The 22,914-nt window shown below is 39.5% G+C and overlaps 1 protein-coding gene across 11 annotated transcripts in view; it reads right to left on the bottom strand.

Moving 5' to 3' along the window:
- NAV2 (neuron navigator 2) overlaps positions 1 to 22,914 on the bottom strand; it is a 334,129-nt gene that overhangs the window by 8,753 nt on the left and 302,462 nt on the right. For 7 of the 11 annotated variants that reach the window (XM_021401010.1, XM_021401011.1, XM_021401012.1 and 4 more), the window contains 18 exons: positions 22,827 to 22,879; positions 20,759 to 20,782; positions 20,567 to 20,641; positions 15,847 to 15,930; positions 14,756 to 14,867; positions 13,979 to 14,130; positions 12,005 to 12,013; positions 11,448 to 11,620; positions 8,543 to 8,696; positions 7,854 to 8,013; positions 7,275 to 7,375; positions 5,517 to 5,612; positions 4,958 to 5,126; positions 2,959 to 3,194; positions 2,052 to 2,206; positions 1,554 to 1,625; positions 777 to 973; positions 209 to 327 (listed from right to left, as the gene is read on the bottom strand). In XM_021401010.1, the coding sequence (XP_021256685.1) occupies positions 209 to 327; positions 777 to 973; positions 1,554 to 1,625; positions 2,052 to 2,206; positions 2,959 to 3,194; positions 4,958 to 5,126; positions 5,517 to 5,612; positions 7,275 to 7,375; positions 7,854 to 8,013; positions 8,543 to 8,696; positions 11,448 to 11,620; positions 12,005 to 12,013; positions 13,979 to 14,130; positions 14,756 to 14,867; positions 15,847 to 15,930; positions 20,567 to 20,641; positions 20,759 to 20,782; positions 22,827 to 22,879 (2,141 nt within the window). The remainder of the gene's footprint in view (positions 1 to 208; positions 328 to 776; positions 974 to 1,553; positions 1,626 to 2,051; positions 2,207 to 2,958; positions 3,195 to 4,957; positions 5,127 to 5,516; positions 5,613 to 7,274; positions 7,376 to 7,853; positions 8,014 to 8,542; positions 8,697 to 11,447; positions 11,621 to 12,004; positions 12,014 to 13,978; positions 14,131 to 14,755; positions 14,868 to 15,846; positions 15,931 to 20,566; positions 20,642 to 20,758; positions 20,783 to 22,826; positions 22,880 to 22,914) is intronic. The other 4 variants (XM_021401015.1, XM_021401014.1, XM_021401007.1 and 1 more) reach the window with 1 other exon arrangement.

The following is a 22,914-nucleotide window of genomic DNA, read 5'->3' as shown; positions in this document are numbered from 1 at the left end:
TACTCCAAGACGGTTTGCACAGTGAAGAGAATATTTCTCTCTGAAATTAAGGACAAAGTTGGACTACGTTTTGATAGAGATGCAGGTATTTAGTGTGCAAAGTTATATCCACAGAAAACTTTGTCGTTTTTCAGTTTTGTCTGATGCGGTGTTGCCCTCTACATAGATGTTACTCATGACCTATGAGTTTTCATTTCTGTTGGCTTACCTGCAGCCCTTCTCTAACTGCCTCCAGAAGGTACGGGATGATGGAGTAGTTCCACAAGTCAGTAAACCAAACTCTTGAACCATCTACATCTATGGGACAAGAGAGGAAGAGCCGTGGACCTGGAAAGGGAAATTCAGATATTATACTCAAATCATCATGACATGAATCAAAATAGGATCAACCTTCCAGTTCTTTAGAGAAAGAAGGCAAGTACTGGAGAACAAATGTAGCTATCTGGTGAAGTGCTCTTCCCTCAGAGTCCAAAAATCCCCTGAAACAACTCAAAAGACTAAAGCTTTCAAGGCAAAAACAGTTAGTTGCATTTCATAACGCATTTTGCATCAAGAACTTAAGGAGGTCTATCAAAACAGGAAAAAAGTTCAGAAACGTCTTCTACCATTTGTCTGAGAATATGCCACGATCTAAAAGCAGCGTTTTTAAGAAAACATTTTACCCCATGTAGTACAAAGAAACATACAAGGACACACCTGATGCATGAGAAAATAAAGCATACAAACTGATGTATGTCTGGAAATGCAACTCTTGCCAGACTGGGCAGAACACTTACCAATAGTAACATCAGAGGAGCTGTGAGCCTCCAAGAACTTGTTCAGATGTTGCCAGACCTTTGGAATCCAATCAATAATTTTAACCAGCTCTGCATTTCTCATTCTGCCGCTGATCTCTGTTTCAATCAGTTTTCTTCTCAGGAAACGGCCAAGAAAGCCTTTGACTGGCTCGGTGTGGTTAGCACATAGCACCCATCTGTGGCAGAACAGGAAAAATGTCCATAGTTAGTCTTTAATGCTAGAGGACAAAACTATTCTGGGCAACATTTTTCCTATCTTTTCTAGATTACTATCAAGATCAAAATAGGCTATCCCAATCATCTTTACTCTTACCAAAAATTATTTTCAAATGATGAGTTCGTTAGATGAAATACTTGTGCTTTGTTTCATCTTATTTCTCACTCAGCATCTGCTTTGCCTATTGTTGTATTTCAACCTTGTTAAGAGCATCAAATGTCTTAACACTCCTCAGAAAAGTCAAAGTTTTATTAACAGCAGTTATTTTAATAACTATTTTAATAGAAGATATTGTACTAAGGGACATGGTTTAGTGGGGAAATACTGGTGGTAGATGGATGGTTTGACTGGATGATCTCGGAGGTCTTTTCCAACCTTGCTGATTCTGTGATAACATAAAGCTACACGTTAGGGCAGCAGCTACTAGAGAATGGTATTTCTCTCCTATTTCAGCTGAGAAGAACAACTTCAGATGACTCAGCAGCCACTGCTCCTTTGTGACCTCCCAGATAGAAATGAGAAACATGAATAAACAGTACCTGAAATTATGGTGAAGTTGAAGATTCGGTGTTGAGGAGGTGGCTTGGTTCATTGTGCCAATAATATATGGACTGTTAATAAAAACAAACAAAAAAACCCAAGAAAATCGAACTTGTAAACTAAGTAAGAAAATGTAGTGAGATCTTAACATTAAAAAAGGTTATTCAAACCTTTTTTGTGCGTGTGTGTGTCAAAGAAGGCTTTTGTACTTACTTACAACCAGATTCTCAATAGCTTTTGAGAACATCAAATTCTGACAGCAAAATGGAAGTCTCGGAGCAGCATCTCCCACTAAAAATTGCTTTTAGTACTCAAGATCTACTACATTAAATGAATGTAAATTACCCAAACCCTCTATTATGTTTTAATTACCAATTATAGAATAATTGATTATTTAATGAAGAGACTATCTCTGAAGTGCTGTCCATAATATGGATGGTCTGACCATCTCAGCCTTCTTTACCAAATCAATCTAGACTTCCTTAAGATCTCCTTACCATTTGTGGTACTTGCAATTCAGAAGTCCATTAAAGATTTCTCCTAGGGAGCTAACATGATGCAAGTTGTCCAAAATGATTACAAGAGGCATATCTACAGCGTTATTTTCACTATTGCACTGGTCTGCTAGGTTGGACAGGTATTGGCGGAGTTCCTGAAAAGCACACATTAAAAACAAAAACCAAACAAAAAGAGAGACTTCACCATATATCTTGAAAAAACAAGTTACGATTAATTAGCTAGTGATGTTCCCAAGAAATATAAAGCAAGAGAGTGCTGTCTTAGTCATGTACACACACACTTTCCTTGAGGAAGCAGAAAAATCTGGCGTTCTTTCTCTTTCTTAGGTTACACTAAATATCTAGTGACATGTGACAAGGGACCTAAATGAGATAAGGACCTAGAGGGGTTAAGATTTTGTCTTTTCATTTACTTTTTTTTTTTTTTTCATTTGTACTGTCCTAATATGACATTTAGAAGTCTGAAATGCTTTTTTCTTTCTTTTCAGGAACGTACTGAAATCTCTGTACACCAAAAGCAGGACAGGCACTTTCATTCCAGCTAGGTTTGTTCTCTGATCTTGCAACCAGAGACAACATATGCAGATTACCACTGCTGATACCTGCAGAACTCCTGACAGCCTGGAGATGCATTTCACGTTTTCTGAGAAAAATGTCCCCATGCAATAGGGATTTCTTAAGTTGCTGAGAGTTTTACGCAGGCGTTTAACTTCCACAGCAATCCTTACGCCACCTGAAAATCCTAACACCTTTCAGTGTTTAAATACACACCTGGAAGCTTGCTGTTTCACACCCATCCCTGGCAGAACCTGCAGCTCTGAAAACCTCAAGTACGGCTCCTTTCAGGAGAACGGTACTGCACAAGCAATGATTTCTGCGTTCTCACCTTACTGGATTTATGGTCCACATTGAAGGTTGCGATAACTCCGTCAGCCAGCTCCCTGCCCTCCCTCAGGACCATGTACTCAGACAGCCGGTTCGCTAGGTATGTTTTACCAGTGCCACTGGGGCCAGATAGGATAATCCGTCGGTGTTCCATCAGGAGAGAGACGTAGCGCTGCAGTATGGGCTTTGGGATCAGTGACTCAAACACCAGGCAGTCCAAGCTGTTTTCGCAGATACCTGCAACAGTAAGAGATGCAGCATTTGTAGGAGTTTCTATTTTGTATACAGATGGCCTGCATTTTTCTAAGCTTTTTGTTGTTGTTCTTGGTCCCATCTCACCAAGCAATTTATTATTTCAGCGAGAAATCCCTTCCCCCACTCTGCTATCTCTCATGACAGAGAATAGTACATATGAAAAGTGCAGAAGTGAGCTGTGAGCTTCACCTGGATTTTCCTTCAGCGTTCCCAGTTTTCCAAGCACTCAGCTGCATCTCATTGTGTCCTTTCCTGGATAAATTTTGCCACGCAAGCATTTCTAGGCTACATTTTTCACACACGAGCCATCTGTTTTACAGTATTTTGTCACGTGCAGCACACAGCCATCCAGAATTTACCTGTTTACTTTTGAATCACTAGGCGAAAAAACAGCTATCATCAACTCCCCCTGATTTCCCAAACACTTCTAATTAAACTCCTTCTCTGTCTGCCGATAGCTATCTCTTCTAACAAAACTCCTACCGATAAGCATTTATGCAATGTCAGCAACCACTTTAGGCAGAATTGGCTCAGGAAGAACACACAATGCTTCAAAATAAACAGAAGAAAGGGAAGTTGGCAGATCAGACAGAGAAATGTTTGCACCTCAATGGTTACTTGGAATATTAAACATTTATATAGGCAGCTTTATATCTTGAAGGTGTATGTGAGTAACTGGTTTCCCATAAATTGACTAAATACATTCATATCCTATTGAAAAATGTTATCATGTATGAACCTTTAACATGCAAGTCAAGCCACTGCAAGTTAAACACAAAACAAGACTGCACCTTCTGCCTGTACCTCCACAGGCATGGCAGTCCTTGAGCAGTATTTCACTTGGGGTTATACTCTTGGGCAATGACAACGAAGCAAGCAGAATATTCGGGGCTCTCAGTAAACTGAGATATCTTGGGGCTAATTTTGTCTTCCCAATTGCCGATTTTTAACACAAGGAAATGATTTTTTGCACCAGTACTCAGGAATCAAAACACTTTTGAATGCGCAGTCAGGCTTTGAAGTTGAGCTGTAGTGTTTGCCAGTGTTCCCACGTACTGTGAGCAAGCTGATAGACTGCAGTGACTGGGGACGTTTCCGCAGCCCCATTTCCATGAGATAGTTTTCATATAAAAAGGTTCCCTGAGAAATCCAGTATCACAGACATTAAATCCTTCTCAGTGCGACATAATCCAACTGATGAAAATTTTGAAAATAATGCATTTTGAAGAACTGGCTTTCAAAGATCCATGATTAAATATATTATGAATTCCTGGATCCCTCCCTACTGGCTCTGACGGAGGGACGATCAAGTGGGATGAATGAAGGAAGTTAAATCATTCGTTTTACTCTGCATTAAGGAAATGCCACGTAGGTCTGTTACAAAGAGCTGACCGAAATTCTGAGGCTTTATTCATTTCCAAGAGTACTTTGCTGCTGAAACAATTCCACTGTGTTGCTTGTGGTACGATGTGCTCTGCAGGCACCAATTTAAGGTATCTGGGGAAAGTTGCTAAGTGTACAATTATTCCTATTGTTACAGACTGAAGATCTGCTGATTTTATAGACGTACCGTACTCCAAGTGCTGCTTTCATCAAATGAAAACAGAATGGTGAGTAATTAAAAGGAAAGGATGGGAAAAACAAAGGCAATAAAAAGTTCCTACTCCTCTGAATTTCTTGACATGGTATGCTTAGATAAAACTGTAATTACCAAGAACTACAACAGACTGATCACATGGAATTACCTTTGATGGTAACTGAAATAGTATTGTTTTCTCCAACTAGATAGCCACAGGGCAACAGCTCAGGTGTCTCTGCACTATTTGTGCGTTTGATCTCTCCGATGCTGTAGCCCAGAACACTGTCTGAATTCAGCCCCAGCTGACTCACTGGATCCACGTGAATGATGTACTCCTACGGTGAAAAAAGGAGGGGAAAATTTATGAGATGTGGAAATCTCTGTGTCTGTAGGTTCTATGCTATAATAATAATAACACTGAATTAAATACTGCTTGAAGCTGTCCAAAGCCTGTTCAAAATACCAAGCTAATCCTCAAACACAAAGCATAGAGTATAGGCAAGTAACTGCTATGTACCTTACAGATGAGGATGCTAAGGAAAGCAAAGTTAGTGGACTTGTCTCAAGTCATACATTGCCTCCTCGTACCACTCAGGGCTGCTTAGACATACACCCAAACTCACACCAGTACATCCATCTGAGCCTCCACACAGAGCTCCTGTTGTGAAATACGGTCTGAATACTAACAGGAGAATTGAGGCAGAGAGCAAATGGTGCTTACTGACCTTAAACAAGCGTCTAACAACACCATCTAGAACATCCCACTTGGTCTTCCCACTCACTCCAATGCAGCCTATGAGGAAGGTACGAGGCCTTGAATCCTAAATGCAAACAAACGTGGATTTAAGTTAATAAATAAATCCCAACGATGTCAGTCAAGTCTGTTTAAGCTTAAAATCTGGTGTAGTTATGGTGCATCTTTACCTCATGGTAACATCTGAATGCCATACAAAATTCTTGTTTTCCCCTAGAACTTTCTTACAGTGTTGGAGACACAAATATAGGGAATACTTCAGTGGCACCCAGTGTTAAGTTAAAGGCATTTATTAATAAATCCACAAACAACTCCAAAGCCCTTGAGAAGATGACAGCTTATCAAAAAGCACGTAGGAAAATTCTAGGCAGACATTCACAACACGTGTTTGTCCATGATTTCACAATCTAAAATGTTGCATTTGCAAAGTTTACTTCTACAAATACTGCCATGGGCATAGAACTGCAGTGACATTCTAAATATATCTATAATGTGTGTGTTACATTGGGTATATTATAGCATTTTGCTTCTGATTTCTACAGCAGATATAGAAAATAGAATGCACCTCATTTTTTCTATTCCTCCGTAGCTGCCCTCACTATGAAACATTCACTGAAGAAGAACTAATTTCTGTCATAGGGCTTCAAGTTCAACTAAAATGTCAAGAATCATTTTCACTACTAACAGTGCACACAGTGGAGTCCAACAGAATTAGCAACACTGTTTTACTGTTGATGTGCTTGTCCAGCGCTGTAATTTATTGATGGAAAATTGGTATTTAATGGAAAGATCAGCTAAGCTGATTTTGTTTCTCCTTATTCAAATGTTTGTCTTTTACAAAGAATATCAAATTATTTCATAAATGCACTTTTACAAGTACTCAGTGTGAGACAGTAACGTCACTGCTTGGTAAAGATTGTGCAGTACATTCATCCACGAATACACACATGAAGTGGGCTGCAATTTGACAATATTTGTAACATATGTGGGTATTTAAGATTTTTTTACATCACTTGAGAATGAAGAACATCTGAAAGATAACAGATTCAATACATGATACTTGTACCAAAGAGGACAACTTTGATCCACAACAATGTTATGGATCTTCCAGTTTGGATCTAACAAGTTTTTGTGGTCTATCGTTGCTTCCAGCATTTCACTGTAGCTTCCACTAGATCATTTCCATGTTTTATTTAAGCTTAAATAACACAAAGGCCCAAGAGCTTTGTGCAGCTTTTAACATATCAGTCTCAAATACACGCCACCCCAATACGCAGATTAGTATGCTAGCCTCCCTGAAGCTGAAAAATTGACCTGGTTTTCAGAGACTCTGAAAAGCTTAGCTTGTAACATCATCAGCTCCATCACTGACACACGGCCTAGCAGTCCTGGATTACTGACACTGGTTCATGGCCAGTGGTGATGGCACCAGTAAGAAACTGTAAAACAGAAAGCCATTGCAGATGAGTCCCATGAGACAACCTCAACTGGTGTTGTCAGCTTTCAGCAGTACTATGGAAATGAGAGCTCAGTGTCTATCTCAGTGAGAGCTCTATAGTCTATCACTACTGAAATGCCAGTAAACTATTTTGCTAAAAATATTTTTAAGAAGTTTTTCACACTTTAAAAGTATTTTTCAGTAGAAGTCTCCAAACCAGATAAGAATGTAGCAGAGAATTCAAAGGCAAAGTCACTTGTATGTCAAAACTCGGGACAAAATACAACTTACCTCCTTCCATTTCATTTCATCCTGAAAGTTGACAACTATTTTGACATGTCTGCCTCCTTCCTTGCGGGCAGAGCCATCACCAGTGTCATCTAACAGCATGTCTGAGAAGAGAAAACATGAAAAGCTTCATAGCTGCATCTTAACAATGAAAGCTATTCTGCTTTATGCTAACATTTCTACTGTAGTTGAACACAACACATACGAGCTTCTCGAGCCTGAAGGTAAAACATGAGAAAAAGGTTCACTGACTTCCTTTCTAAATATCAAGATCACTCTTAAAAAGAGATGGTCACTGAAAATTATTAGCCAGTTACTCTGTACTTTCCTTCCTACAAAATATCCCCCATTAAACAGTTCTGAACGCAGCGCTCCGCAGCTGAGATCATAATTGGACAACTCCAGTTTAGGGTGTAGCAGACCTAGGATGACATTTTAAAAGAAGGCTTTATGCCAGCTCCTGACATATTTCCACACCATAGCTGTTAATAATTTTCATGCTTTCATTTTTCCATGGCTAACCAAACCAAACCTTCCAAGAGCAGGATAAAACCTGCCCACCATCTTTCTCATTAAACTCACCGAGACTAGTTGACTCTGTGAGGTTCAAACTGTGTTGAGAGAGACCCACTGAATGTCTTGGAGAGGATGAAATGGAAGCCTGAGACTGAGCCCTGCTACAGCTGCCGTGGTTTTCAGATTTCAGTCGATCATTTTCTGCTTTTAACTTCTCAATTTCGCTCTTGAAAAGACAAATCAGTCATTAGAAGGCACGGTGAAAACACAGTTAAAAGAGAGCAGCATAAGCAACTTCAGATGATAGTTTAGTAGGAATGCCATTTCCACATTATTTTAATTTACTGTAATACATTAATGATTTTAATTATTATAACATCCCTTCCATAAAACTTTTCTAGTGTTCTAGAAAACATAAATATGTGGGAATTCACTAAGCACTGAAATGCAGCTACTTTAAGGCAGATGGCTTGGGAATTATTTAAGATGCTGCTGACAGCCAGTGAAATGGTTTCCCCATAGTCTTCTAGGGTTGGAACAGTTAAGTGCTGGAGAGTTCAGGGAGGGAGAAACCATGCGCTCAAGCTTTCTCATGAAGGTATAAGGTTTACCACTGTTACAAAACCAAACACAATTTTTAATAAGCATTCAAAAACTTCACATTCACCTTCTTTGAGATTCTTATCGTGTGGGGGGATGGCCAGCCTTTAACACAATGACATATGCTGCGATAGTTGAGGTGGTTATTTTCCTACCTGCATTCTGTTCATTGCCTCCCGAAGCTGGTCAAGCTGATGAGCAGAGCTAAGGGCTTCTAGACGAATGTCAGTCAACTTCATCTCCTTGTCTCTTAGTTCATTGCGTAACTGCATGACTGTTTCAGCTTCACTGTCTGTGCATTCAGAAATACTGGGAAAGAATGAAAAAGAGACATTGAACTAGAACATTTGTTACTTTTCAGGTGGTGCCTCACCAGCGCTTAGTAGTAAAAGAGGAAAAAAACACCACCTTTTATTCCACGGGGAGTAGATAACAATTTGGGCTTATTTCATTAGTGATACCATAAACCAGATGTTAAATAGGTCACGGAAACATAAGAGCCCAATGAAATTTTGCTTGTGGTGGCTGCCATAAAAGAACTATTTTAAAGTCAAAATCTAAATAAATGAAAAAGGTGCAGGTAGTAGCAGTAGTTGGCTGAAGGCTGATTATTTTACAGAAAGATCTGAAGCACACCAGGTGTGAGCTTTTAAATGTTCCCTGAAATGTTCTGGAGGGCTTTGGAACTCTACACCTACTCAAGCATGATAAATTCCCATTCGCTTTAAAGCACTCATGTTCAAAACATTTTTGGTGGCATTTTAATTCCCTCCTCCCACAAAAAAAAAAAAATCTAGCTGAGTAACATTTCAGCACATTCATAAGTGTATCTATACGAAGATCAACTACACAGCTGCGTGCTTTGAGGGATGATTCGCTCCCTAAATCAGGTTAATGAGAGATGTTTTCTCCACCAGAAAGCCAGTATGCCAAAATACACAGGTTTTACTTTTGCTCTACACTTCCCTCAGTTCATGTATTTACTCTTTTTCATAGAATCATAGAATCATAGAATGGCCTGGGTTGAAAAGGACCTCAAAGACCACCGAGTCTCAGCCCCTCTGCCAAGTGCAGGGTCGCCAACCACTAGACCAGGCTGCCCAGAGCCACATCCAGTCTGGCCTTGAACGCCTCCAGGGACGGGGCGTCCACCACAACCTCCCTGGGCAACCTGAACCTCCCTGGGCAACCTTTTTCTCGTGTTCAGGCTTTTTGCTTTCTTTTCAAGATTAGAAGTATGCATGCTGCATTTTGAGTGACGATGGATGGGATCATCATTTAACAATTTTCTGGCCTCAGAGTTCTAAAACCCAATTTGCTGTAGTCACCAGAAACTCAACGAGTTAGATTCAAGAGAATGGAGAAGCTTTAAAAAAAATAATGGGGGATTATCTTCTGATATTAGCATTTCATCACTACAATTTGGCTGGAAAGTACTGCTATTTTCTTTCACCTCTTCATGTGAAAGTAAGTGATGGGCCAAACATCAAGTCTGCACTTAAATGCATTGGAACTGAAATCAGGCTGGAAGTTTTCTATAGCATCTACAGGGCTGTAAGGCTATAGATGTTTTACAGCATGTCCTCTTACAACTTTCTGTACTTGCTTATCCTGCTCAAGTGAAGAAGTTACTGATAAAAGACACGCAAAATCTGCTTTACAAAGTTCTCCAAGCACATTCTAAATGCAAGTTTATACTCACAGACTGCACAGTGTGGCCATTTTAAGCTTTATTTCATAGGTGGCTAAAATGAACCATCAAGAATGCCTGTAACCTTCTCATGAATGTAAAGCTAGCTAAGCAACAGAGCCGAAGTCCTGACTTTGAAATTGACATTTCATTCACATATAAACACAGGACGGACAGTATGGTTTGGCAATACCGATGAGCCTATATACATAGCTTGCTACCACCAAAAGGAGCAAATTTGTTTCTCACTCCTCTTCTCCTTGCCAGCTTCTGGCTGTGCTGCTGTCATGCCCCTGTGCTTACACCAGCTCTGATGCTCATCTGTGTCTGATCACTCCCCTGAGCCAATCCAACTCAGCAACCCGGGGAAAACACTGCTCACACTTCCATTAAATTACTTTTCACATAATTTAGCTTGTTGGATTAGTTTAGCAGAATTATCTGATGAGCAGCAGAATCAGTGTAAGGGAAAGAGAAGGCACAGGTGGATGTGGGGGTTTCTGTCCAACAGAAACAAGCTGTTAAAGAGTTCAGCCGTATTGCTAAACCATGCTGTTTGATCTTCAGTAAATTCTTACCTTTATTTGAATTTGTCAATTTAATTGGGAACTCCATCATTGCAGATTATTACAAAATGTGCTGTCTTCAGCCAAGAGAGAAAACAAAATCCCAGACTTGGCCTGGTTGTATCATTAGCAGCCAGAGATCCAATTAGTTCTGCACTCCAAGGTCATCCTCACTATAAACACTCTTCATACTCAGTGTGTTTTGCAGAGAGAGCTCCCCAGTGACACATTAAACTATCCCACAGTAAAGATGCAATGATTTTTAGCGTCCTGGATGCTAACGCAAAGGTTACTAGGCTGGAAGTCAGCTTATATATCTTTAATTCCCCGAATATATACATCAAACTCTTCTATCTTTCACCTGTGTTCTCCTTAGGGTACAGAACATTCAAAGTAAATACCAGTTGAAATGTTGAAACACAGCCCCTCTCTGGGAGATAAAGCAAGTACAGGACCAACCAGTAGCAGCAGACTAGAACAGATGTACAAGACTATCCTGCTTGGCCCTATGTCTTCTGCTGTGGTCTGGTTTTAGCTGTACACGTAACTGAACAGCTGTCAAACTCTTGTAGACCTTTTACAGATTTGCAGATTCTCATTCAGAGGAACCAAACAGGATGGGATGTTTTAAGATATACTTTGCCATCCTCTGTTTCTAGAAAGCAGCCCAGAGATGTCCTGTAGAACTAGCACATAAAACACTGGACCTGTCCATAGCATGATTTTTCTCTTTTCCTCTAACAGTGTACCAAGATGCTTTCCACCCAATTTTCCATTTAAAAAATAAAAATAAAAATCGCTTACAGAGAATTGGAATGGGAAGCTCTCAGCAACGGTGTAGAAACAGTAGAGTTATGGTGTGGTAGTTTTGGTGATGAAGGTAACGAAGAATCTGTCATCTCCTCAATATCTGAATGAGAAGATGCTGACTTGGGAGATTTCTTTTTACCAAAAGCTTGCTTGAAGGAGCTGCGTAACTGAAAGAACAAGACCAGAACAGTAGGCACACCATGAAGAATGCATCCATACAAAAAGCCACAGAGCAAAACTCCAACATGCAAATACTCCAAACAATAAAGCCATACTCACAGATTTTAATAGAGCTAAAAGATAATCAACAAGCTTTTTTCCTTAACTATTTTATGAGATTAATATGATCAATAGGACTGGACAACAGTGCTTCCTATTTTTAATATTTTACAGCAAATTCTGTTCAGTGAAATGAGCTTTACAGCAATGCTGTAACAACTTGCAGCTATAATATAATGTGGCTCAGACAAGGTTAATGATGCTGAAACAGTTAGTCATGTAAATGGATGGGTTAGCTTGGTATCTCATAGTTTAAAGTAGGTCTTCCTTACCTCATTGACCTGCCGGAAGAAGCGCAAGCAAAAGGAAGTGGAGGGAAGGAAAAAAGACAAGTTTTAACAGATAAAGCCTGTGATAAGGAAAGCTTTGGATTTCTAAGACAAACATGACCAATAATCAATCAAGAGCAAGAGTTACTTTAAAACTGGAGCCCAGTGTTTTCTAAAAACAGGTGCTTCAAACAACACACATTTTTGCATTACTTGAAGGAGACATCAGATCCAGGTCTCTTTTAACTACTTCAGTTGTATTTTCTCCTTGGCTCAGATGGAATGTTCTAGCTAACAACTACTTCCACATTTTGCTTTTCCTTGCAAGAACAGGTATTCCACCACGTGAAAATACTGAAAATACTGAATCTTCTCTACACACCTGCAACTATTTTTTTTTAATGTGCCTACCATTTACCAAACAACATAAACAATTCATCTAATGCTATCTCAAATTACATGTTGTAAACAGTGTTGCTTCATATGAGATGAAAGTTACTGTTACATTAGACAAAGACTAATAAGAAATGCTGAAAATCTGTTGTTTCAGCCCTAAGCGGACAGCCACGTTGTTTCCATATGTAACAAAAGGTTCTTGGTAGAGAACAACATCAGTATTTGTGAAATTAATTAAGTGCAAGTCAGACTGCTATTTTCTGATTTCATTTCCAATCTTCATTTTACACCAACGTACTCATATTTAATACTACAATAAAAACACTGTCCCGTCTTCTTTATAATGCTTCCTTAAACTTTAAATATATTTGTGTGTTCAATGAGAAGTGTAGGCTGATGTAGAATGAGACCTACTACATTACAATGTCAAAGAATAGAAACTACAGTAAAAATTTCAAAAGTTTTTATCTTAACTAAGGCTAAATGGTTACAAAAGGTTTGTCACAAAAACTAAAAGGGTTGCCAGCAATTTGAAGATGCAGCAATTTACCCCTTCTATAATTAATGCATAACCCTGCAAAGGAGATGACATTGCTTCCGTTTAATGATTTTAGGAGGAGAGCAGCAATACCACTGCTACGAAGGTGCTAGAAAGATATTCAAATGAAACAACTGTGATAAAAGAGAAATAAAAACAAGAGCCTGCTTAGAGAGTACTTTCTTAAAGTACTGGAGGTTTCCTAAACATTTCCAAGGGGATACTGTACAAATATCTATCAAGACTTTCCCAGCTCAAGCCACGTTTTGTAGCTCTAAAGAAAAGATCCCCAAAGATCCAGGGAGATTTAAATTCAGTGTGAGGGAAGGGGTGGAATTATTTACTGGCTACTATATAGGATCTAGGGACTTTAGTCCAAACTACATTCAGACTAGGTCACTAAGGCACTTATGGTCTAATTCAAAATGGAGCTTAACATATTGTACCTTTCTTCCAGTACATGGTACCTTGTACACAGTACATGATGAGCAAAGAAGGAAAAATGGGAAATGAAAGGTAAGTATTGCAAAATCCTGAATAATGTATGTTTATCACAATAACTTCCTAAAATTTGGTATTTTTTTCTTGTAGAACTCCACAGTAACATTCCAGACAGAGCTCTTAAAGCGTTTAACATGTTTACTTAAAAGAAGAAAGCCCTATGAGGCAAAAAGAAAAAAACATAAAAATGATCTCTCATTGTGGCCTTGTTCTATTTTAATGACAAACGTAGAGCTTTCCCTGAGGGGTTGGACACCGTACTACTTTTAGCCAGAACTGATTTTTGACAGCTCTTTCTACTTTAGGACCAGCCTTTTGGCTGTTAACATAAAATTCAATTCTACACAGAGTCAACACAAGCATATACATCACTTACAACTCAATTAACTCTTCCAAAGGGTATTTACACAGGATTTAAGCAATGCCTAGTTCTTGTGCTGACCTGCTGCACGCGGGGAGGGAGGAGCTGAGCAGCTAGATTTCACCATGCATGTTCTGACAGCTCTATATAAACCACACGCGATCCATTAACATACACTCACCCAGTTCTTCCTCTTCTTTTTCTTTGAATCACTCTCTATGTTGCTTCCCACGCTAGAGTGGCTGGTAGCGCTGTTGATACTGGAGACGCTATCCGAAGAGTGCTGCCTCCGGATCCGCAGGTCTGTGGGTTGAGCAGCTCCAGTTCCTGCACCTTAACAGAGGTGGTGTTCAATATGATATTCTGTATTAATCATTTAATCCCAAATGAAGAGTTGGAGGGGAAAAAAAAGCACTTAGGCAACCACTTACCCCAGCTGAGGTTCTGTTTATTTCAAAGCAGTGCTCCCAATCCTTATTTCTCATGAAGAGATTAAAATCTCAGACCCAGACCACTCAAACATCTCCTTCAGCAATTTATCCCAGTGTAAATGATTAGGATAAGTAAGAGAAGTCAGATATAACAAGACTGCACTCAAACTTAATATTGGAGATTACAGAAAGCACCAAAGAAAAGAAAGTCAAGCATTTGACCATTCTGAAAAGGGGTTCTTTGATGCTTCACGTGAGTGCCTAGATGGGTGAGTTACTGAACGCTTACAGTACATTCAGTGAGCTCACACTCAAGTTCTAACACATTCACTTATTTCTGTAGAATTCACCACACTATTTACACTGATACCCGTTCCAAATCCCCACACTATACAAAATCAAGTAACTAGAGAGCACAGTCGTGAGACAAAGCTGATCTCTGCCAGGAAGAGTTACATCAGATATTACCAAGAGGACTCAAATCCCACAAGCACTGCAAGTCATGAAATACAGTGCTTGCTTCTCACCTTTGCAGTTGAGCTCAGGTGTGTTGATGACTCCGTTAATGGCAGCCTGGGCAGCAGCATTTTGCTTCTTCAGTAGTTCAATAGTCTTCCTTAACTCATTCAGTTCAGAGTCCTTAAAAAAGAAAACAGTGGTGAGATGTCAGAAAATGCAGATGGTACCTAGATGTACCACCTTTCAGTCCAAGCACTGGGAGCTGACAGAATTTTTGGAATTTTTATATCCAAGGAAAGGAAAATGAAGTTTGGTATACACTTGGGGAAGCACATCCTCAAGAGGACGCAAAATAGCTTTGTTATTTTAATAAAAAAATGTACATGCTCTGTAATAGAGAAATACTGTATATGCAGGTACACTGTCTGAGAAAATACTAAGCACTTCTTTTGGACACAAGTGTGAATGCATTGGGAAGAAATTTATTCCAAAATACACAATGCTTTGGACTTGTGTCAATGGAACACTTTATAGGAATAACTCATTCAGATGTCACAACGTCTCAGTGAGGAAACAAGTATTTTAGTAAAATTTTTATTCTACTTTAATCCTTCACCCCAACTGAGGCAAACAATGTATGTGACTTATTTCCACAACAGAAGGAGCAAGAGCAACCATGCTGCAAACTAAGGACTTCTGTACCATTAGTGCCCTTCCCCTCATCTTAAGAAGAGGTCTTTACCAGTAAACACATACACATTAACTTTTGGTGTGTGAGAATTTAATCTTCCCTATAAACCTGTCAGACAAAGTACGACTTAACCTCAAAAGCCATCTCGGATCTGCCCCTCTGGGGCGCACACTTTTATAAGGGCACCTACCACAACTACTTCAGCAAAGCCTCTGACGCTGTCTCCCATTGCATTCTCCCAAAGAAGCTGGCAGCCTGTGGCTTGGATGGCTATGCTCTTTGCTGGGTAAAGAACTGGCTGGAGGGTCGAGCCCAGAGAGTGGTGGTGAATGGAGTTTAGATGTTATACGGAGGGACGTGGTTTAGTGAGAAATATTGGTGAGAGGTGGGCAGCTGGACTGGGTGACCTTGGAGGTCTGTTCCAACATTGGTGATTCTATGATTCTGTGATTCTACTTCTACACTTGCCTTTTGTTCAGCTGTCATGGTGAGGCTCTGCAGTCTGATCGTCATGTTTCCCAGACTCTGCTCAAACGCTGCCACAAGGTGGGCCTGAAAATTAAATGACACAGAAGAATTTGGTTCTCTCCCCAGACTGTATTTATGCAGGTATTTGAACACACCACCTACTGCATTTCATTGTTTGCTGTATCGATGATGCAGAGAAAATAGCAGTGAGTCAAAGGACATGAGCATGCATTGTGAGAACATTTACCAGCCAATGAGCAGGAACAACTCAGCTGTGGAAAATTAGAAATGCCAAAGGTAAAAGACTAATGTCAAGAGGTTAGAAAATGACAGCCCACGTGTGCCAGGCGATGAGCAGCAGCACACCGTGAAGTCACGCAGGCGGAGGCTGCAGGTCATACCACCATGCTTGGCAGCAGCTGCTACCCAACATGTTAGAAAGCACAGAAGGAGGACCAGCACCTGGCACACCACCTGGCACGTCAGCACGGGCTCTCATCAAGGCAGCTTCTTGGCCAGGCGCTGCCCTTCCTGTTCTGATACCACAGTTCCAGCAGCCACGCTGGTTATCTCAGACGTGCTCTAACAGAGCCGTGAAGTGGGATTTGGTTCCTGTTTGGAACTCTCATCTATTCTGATAAAAGTGCAGTCCTACATCCAGGACACACATCTGATAACAAAAAACCCTTCTGGCCCCTGGGAGATAAGGTCCTTTACAGAAGCCCCATCTCAAGCTATTCCAGTTCATGTACTTTTCTGGGTTGTTTCAATCTGTTTACGTTTTGTGATAAAGGGAAAACATATGTTGCCACTTTGTCCAAACAGAATGACACAGCAGATTCTTCTTCTTGAAACTCAATAGCTGAGGCTTTAAGAGACATTTTAGGGAGAGTACCCTGACACCTGGAAATATTCCTGATACCAAAAAGGCATGGAAGGCCCTCCTTGGTTATTGAGCCGTGTCCTCATGCTACTGCAAGCAATGTCATGAAAGACCTCCTACCACAAAACACAGGAAGGAAAATGATCGAAATCGATCTGTGTTTCTAAACATCTCTTGCTGTTCATTTTTCAGCTCAGACTTAATCTCTGACTTCTCATGCAGGCCATTACATAAGGCATGTACAAGGCCATTATATAGCCCTGTATAAGGCTACTTAGGGATAGCTTGCACGTACCCTCAGCGTTAATGCAACTCTTGCCACAGAGCTTATTACAAGAAGTTTAAATCTTTTTCCCAGAGAGTACCAAAAAAACCCAACAAACAAACAAACAAACAAACACCCCCAAAACCACTAACTCATAACTTTTAAGATAACCTAAGAAGTTTTTAAAACATAGCAATAAATAGAATATAAACCAAGTTCTACAATATCAGAAGAGCAGGCAGAATATTTCCTCCTACTAGATCAATATCTTCTTTGTGAGTTTCCCCATGCATTCAGAAATTATACAATGGAAAATCAGAACTGAAATTTGAAACAGAAAACCAAAGGTTAGAGAATACGTCTGCATCAGAGAATTTTCAGGATTCTCTTGAATGCTTCTGATTTTTAATTAAAAAGTGAAGATTTGTATTGTCTGTACTAAACTCATGATGAGAACTCCAAAATTCTATAAGAAGATGCTGCAAAAAGTTCCCCAGACCAAGGACATGGCTGGTGGTTTTTATCTAAGTGTTCTGCAGCAGCAAAGCATTGGCACTAATGTTAGTTGGAAAATCATGTTACAGAGGTGAAATACAGTGAAAGAATGGAAAACATGAGAGACGCTTTAATTAAAGGTGTTAAAAGGGAAATTAAGTGTGCTTTTGGGGTGAGTAGGTAAGGTCTGAAAATGCACCATCTTCACTTTCTCCTAACAAATGATGAAGTATGTGCAGATAAACAAGGCAACTGAGTGCTGCTGAAGGAAAGAACATGGCCTATTTTTCCTACCAGATGTTGGTAGCAATATATAAAACTTCCATTGTCTTCAATTACCATTAGCTCTAAAAGTTTCCTAGAATGTTTTCAATTTTAATATCTATAAGAGCAAAAAAGCAAAGGAAAAGCATTTCTCAAAAACAGTTTTAAATCAAGTCATAAAACTGCTATCACACGCTGACGTGCTAACTTCAGTACCCAAGAAAACCAGACTAGAGATAGCTATGGCACTACTGATAAACAAACAGATCAGATATCTGAAAGCACTGCTAACCCAAGGAGATAGCAGGCTTCACACAAAACAGCAGCAGACTTTTTCAAGTCAAGGACACCGATATTTCCAGATTAAGGCTCTTCTACATTAGTTGTCAAGCTCTAACCCTAAATATTTACAATCACTGCATGAAAATTAATATTTTTAGGTTTTTAAGTTGCATGTTTACGAGAAAACATTGGAAGTTAGTTAAAAAATTTGTACTAGTCATCCGTATAACTAATCTAACAGGTCATGCTTACTAGCCAGTGCCCAACCCAAGTCTCTTTCCTTGTTAAGGAGAGCCAATAATTAATCTGCACTCCATCCGTGTCATTCTTAAAACAAAGATATCTGTCTTAAGATGGAAAGATGCTGGAAGTCATGGAGGCAGGGAGGCTGCGCTGCAGAACAGAGACAGCACTACTGCGGCTAGTCTGCAAGCTGCTCCATCAGCTGATGTTCTGCAATTAACTGAATGGTCTCTCCAGTACCTGGGGGCACCTGACTTGCCACAAAGGTCCAACCTGCTGAATGTCATCCAGAACTTCCTGTGCTTGGCCAGTTCCCATGGCAGCAGGGTTGGAGCTCAATGATCATCAAGACCTCTTTCAACCTAAGCCACTCTATGATTCTATTATATGATTCCATGAATTACCCTCTGTTCTTTTCACGTGAAGCACTGAGAACCCAGTGTTGACTGTGCTAGGAATTGAAAATGACAGAGAAGTAAAAGAAAGGAAGAGTAGACTGAGAAGATGGAAAGCTTGATAAATGGGAACTACGTTTCTCGTGCCACAGTAAGGCATTATTATTATAAACATACATATGCACATGTTGAAATAACTGAACATAGGCACAGCTCGACATATGTCTCATTAGCTACAACATTCTGCAATTTCCATAACAAATATTTCATTTCTCAGTTTAAAATCTATTTAAAATAACAAAACTGTGTCGTATCTTTCCAAGCAGAAACAGACACTGGCTCAACTAAACATATATGGCGCAGCCCTCCACAGAGCCAGTCCAGACTTGGTCATCATCAGCACACAGCTGACTTACCCTAAATAATTGTTCTCACATTCACACTGAAAACAAACACAAACAGTACAATAACACAGGGATGTGCATCTCTCATTCCCATCAGCCCCTATGAAAATAAGCAGAGCTGAGACTGTGAGAAAATAGCAAGAAGTAAGCTAGACCATTACTACATGTGTTTGAAAAGGTAAACATTTATTTAAAAAGCAGACTGCAAAGTTTCTACTGGGAGGGCAGAGAACGGAGGGGGGAAATGGTGTTCTGTAATACTCATCAAAACTTTGCAAAAGTTTAAAAAATAAAAAGAGAAAGCAAACAGGACTACATGGATTAACAAACAGCACATGTCAGGGAATCTTGCCTTACTTTCTCACATGTAAAAGATGCTTCTGGATGAAAAACAACTGACGAACCAAAAAAAATTAATTTTTGGTATTTCTTTTTCCTTTTCCTCTTGGGTCAGAGACTAAACGGGTAAATGCTGCCAAAGCACTTTCATTTGGACTTTTACAGTAACTGCATTCTTAGTTTTTCTTTTCTGTTTTGCAAGCTGGATGAAGCACTGTGTCACCCGCAGTAAAGAGTAGATTTCCCCTGAAATGTTTCTTGTGATACTACTCAGAAGAAAGCTGTGCTTCACTGTGTCAAGTTTAGTATTGCACCTATTCAAACAGCTGATGGACAACAATGTCCTCTTCAGTAGCATGTGCTCTTACATCTATCTATTCCCACAAACGAGGATGTCAGTACGATCCAATCTGATGACTATCCATCTGCAGCTTGTTTACTCTAGAACTGCTTATTTTTGCAGCAAGCTTCTGTTTTTAAGATTACTTCTATCTGTGACTACAGAATAGAACACACAAATAAACTTACTCAGGGTCATGCATAGCATTGCCTCAACATTTCCTGGCTTCAACTTTTTTTTTTTCCCAAGTGACTTAAACACCAAATTCCAGAGGTGTTGCCCACACTAGCAAAAATCAGGTATGTTCACTCTTCAGACAATTGTAAATTAGTTCTCAAAGCCCCTTATGCCTCTGTTACCTATGATTCCATTAGCCCACTTCTTCATGGAATAGGAAAACATAATGCTTTGTGATCTAGGTTTCTACCAATTTTTATTCCTACCAGTTTGTATCTCATCCCACTCAAACATCAAAACAAGACACTACTTATAACATAATAATAAAAAAGAGCCAGTCCTCAATGACTCTCTCAATATGTGAAGATGCTGTTTTTATCAATGTTTGAAGCAAAGCAAACATTATAATTCAGTATATAAAGGGCGGCATAAGATAACTCATTAGGACCAAGCATGTTATTTTTCATAAGGTCCCGTATGCATGCAGTTATTTTTTAAAAATACACAGGTGAAACAAACCGAATGTTATACACATTTGTTTTGTTTTGTTTTTTTAACTTATAAAATCTGAAGTGGTAATCAGTGCACTAAATGCATTCCCTCTTAAGAGTTTATGCTTTGAGTTGTACTCACGTTTGCAGTCAGCTGAGTTGTCAGAGCTGATACTTTCTCTTGGGATGCATCCAGCTCTCTTCGTAGCTTGCGAATCTGTATATTTTAAGAAATCTCTTTACTGCACCGTGATATGGAGCAACAGAACAGTAAGATAGAAAACACAGTGTCCTGACAGAATATTTATGCCTGTCAAACACAAACTGCTCTTACCTCTGATTGGCACTTCTCTTCAGGCTATAAAATAAAACCAGAGGAAAATATATGAGGACATTGCAACGGAACCAGTACAACAATCTTAACTATTATTAATATGAATTTCAAAAGCTCTAGTGCTAATTTCCTATTTAGGATTTTCACAACCATATTCCATCTTAGATTATCTGCTCAGGAAAAAGAAAGCAGGCTGCTTGTACAGCACTTCCTCCTACATGAAGGAATGTGTCTCCACTTCCCCATTTGCCAGCCAGCGCATCTCTGAGTCTGAATCACGGAAGGCTGAAGTCCTGGCTCAGTGCAAAAGGAATTGCATGAGGTTCTATGACTGTCACAGGGCATGGGAGATCCTCAGCAATTCCCAAAGTCGCATGCTCAGCTCTCCAGCGGAAGGTGGTCATGCTTTTGCATTCCACAGTGATGTGAAGAAAATTACTACCACTCGGGTGCTGTCTAGGCATGGAGGTGACGGAAAATTGAGGACACACAACTAGTTATCTGAGTATGTAAAGTGGATGTATTGACCATCCATTGCGGCCTGCATGACAAAATTTTGGCTACTGTGGCTTGTTTCTAACCAAAGCTATCAGCAAGGAGAAGGACATAGTAAAAAGTCGCACACTCCACTACTCTTATGTAAACATGTCCAGTACCAGCCACTGTGAAAATTATACACGCCAAACCACCTTATTAAGAACCACTTGGGCTTGGACAGAGAGCACACGAACCAGAAACTTTAGCAGCACTGCTGAGTACTTTCCTTGTGGCTCTCGTGGCTACAAACAATAGCCCACGGCAAAGGTCTGTTTTCCATCCTTCCAATCTGTTATCTGTTTTGGCTCCACACAGACCTTGCTTGAGGCAAGGTTCATAATGGAAGGCAATATTTTCAAAGGATTATCAAGGCCTTAAGGCCACGTTACACATGTTCCTTGCTTATCAGTGAAACAGATACAAGAAATAACACTATGCTGGCTGGGTGACTTCATAAACTTCTTCCACGTTCTCATCATGTGTCACCTTGGCTTGTTTCAACTGTGGATGTGCGCTAAGTGTGGAGTTGCATCATACTTGCATAACAATTTGAAATGAAAGATTCTGTTCAAATCACACATATATCCAAAGTAATTTTCTATCACTCATTTCTTTAAAAGAGTCTAGCATTTAAGATCCTCCCAAATTGTGAACATAGTATGCCAGGAATGCACGATCCAGCTTTAACCTATTTAGCCTGGATACTGAGAGCACAGAACCATGGAGATTTAATCATCAATGCTGAATATTTCTGTAATGTCTTGTGTAGGCTGGAAGCTGCTTGTACCCCAGGCTCACTGCAATTAACACCTCAAGATGCTAGATAAAAGCTAAGCAAAACAGGGTTTCCATGTTGCAGTCTTGCTTCTCCATTACAGCATAGTAATAACAGTTTTAAGAATAGTAAAAGTTTTAGTAATAGTTTTAGGAAGTCTCCCATAGTGCATGCTTTAAATGGAAAACGTTTTGTGAGACAACTAGAAGAAAATAAGGAAATGCAACCTGCGGATTTTAAAAATCTGGATTTTCAAACTTCAGTAAGTTTTATTTCAGGATTAGATAATCTAAGTGAATGTGTACTACTGGAAAAAGCATTACTAGCATAGTGAGCAAATATTAAAATCTATGTTATTAAAAACTTATTCAAACTTCTTCAGTAGCAAAATACAAGGCTAGAATGACTTAAAGCACCCCAAATTCACTGTATGAAATAATTAAGTTCAAACCTCCTCAGATCTGCTGAGCTCTTTAGCAGCAAAATCAATTCAGCAGAGTTGTAGAACACTAATTCAAGCAATGAATTGCTGCTTTTAGGCCATTATCATCACTGTTTAATGAGGATGCTGCTAAATATCTACAGGCATCTTTATGAAGACAAACATTTCTTTCATAGCTAGCATTCAGCATGCAAATGAAAATGAAAAGTGCTTTTGTTCTTCCTCCTTGAATGGCAAAAGTAACAAGCACAAAAAGACTAGTCAATTCACAAATTTTGATTAATAAAGAAAACAGTTCATTTCATTATACTCACAGTTGAATAAATAGATGATGTACTGGACACCAAAGAGAGAGAAGAACCATGCACTGGAGGAAAGAAAATAAACAAACTGAATAAAGTG

This window comes from Numida meleagris, chromosome 6, assembly GCF_002078875.1.
Source record: "Numida meleagris isolate 19003 breed g44 Domestic line chromosome 6, NumMel1.0, whole genome shotgun sequence".
Classification (NCBI taxonomy): Eukaryota; Metazoa; Chordata; class Aves; order Galliformes; family Numididae; genus Numida; species Numida meleagris.
This window is presented reverse-complemented; position numbering and strand designations above follow the sequence as displayed.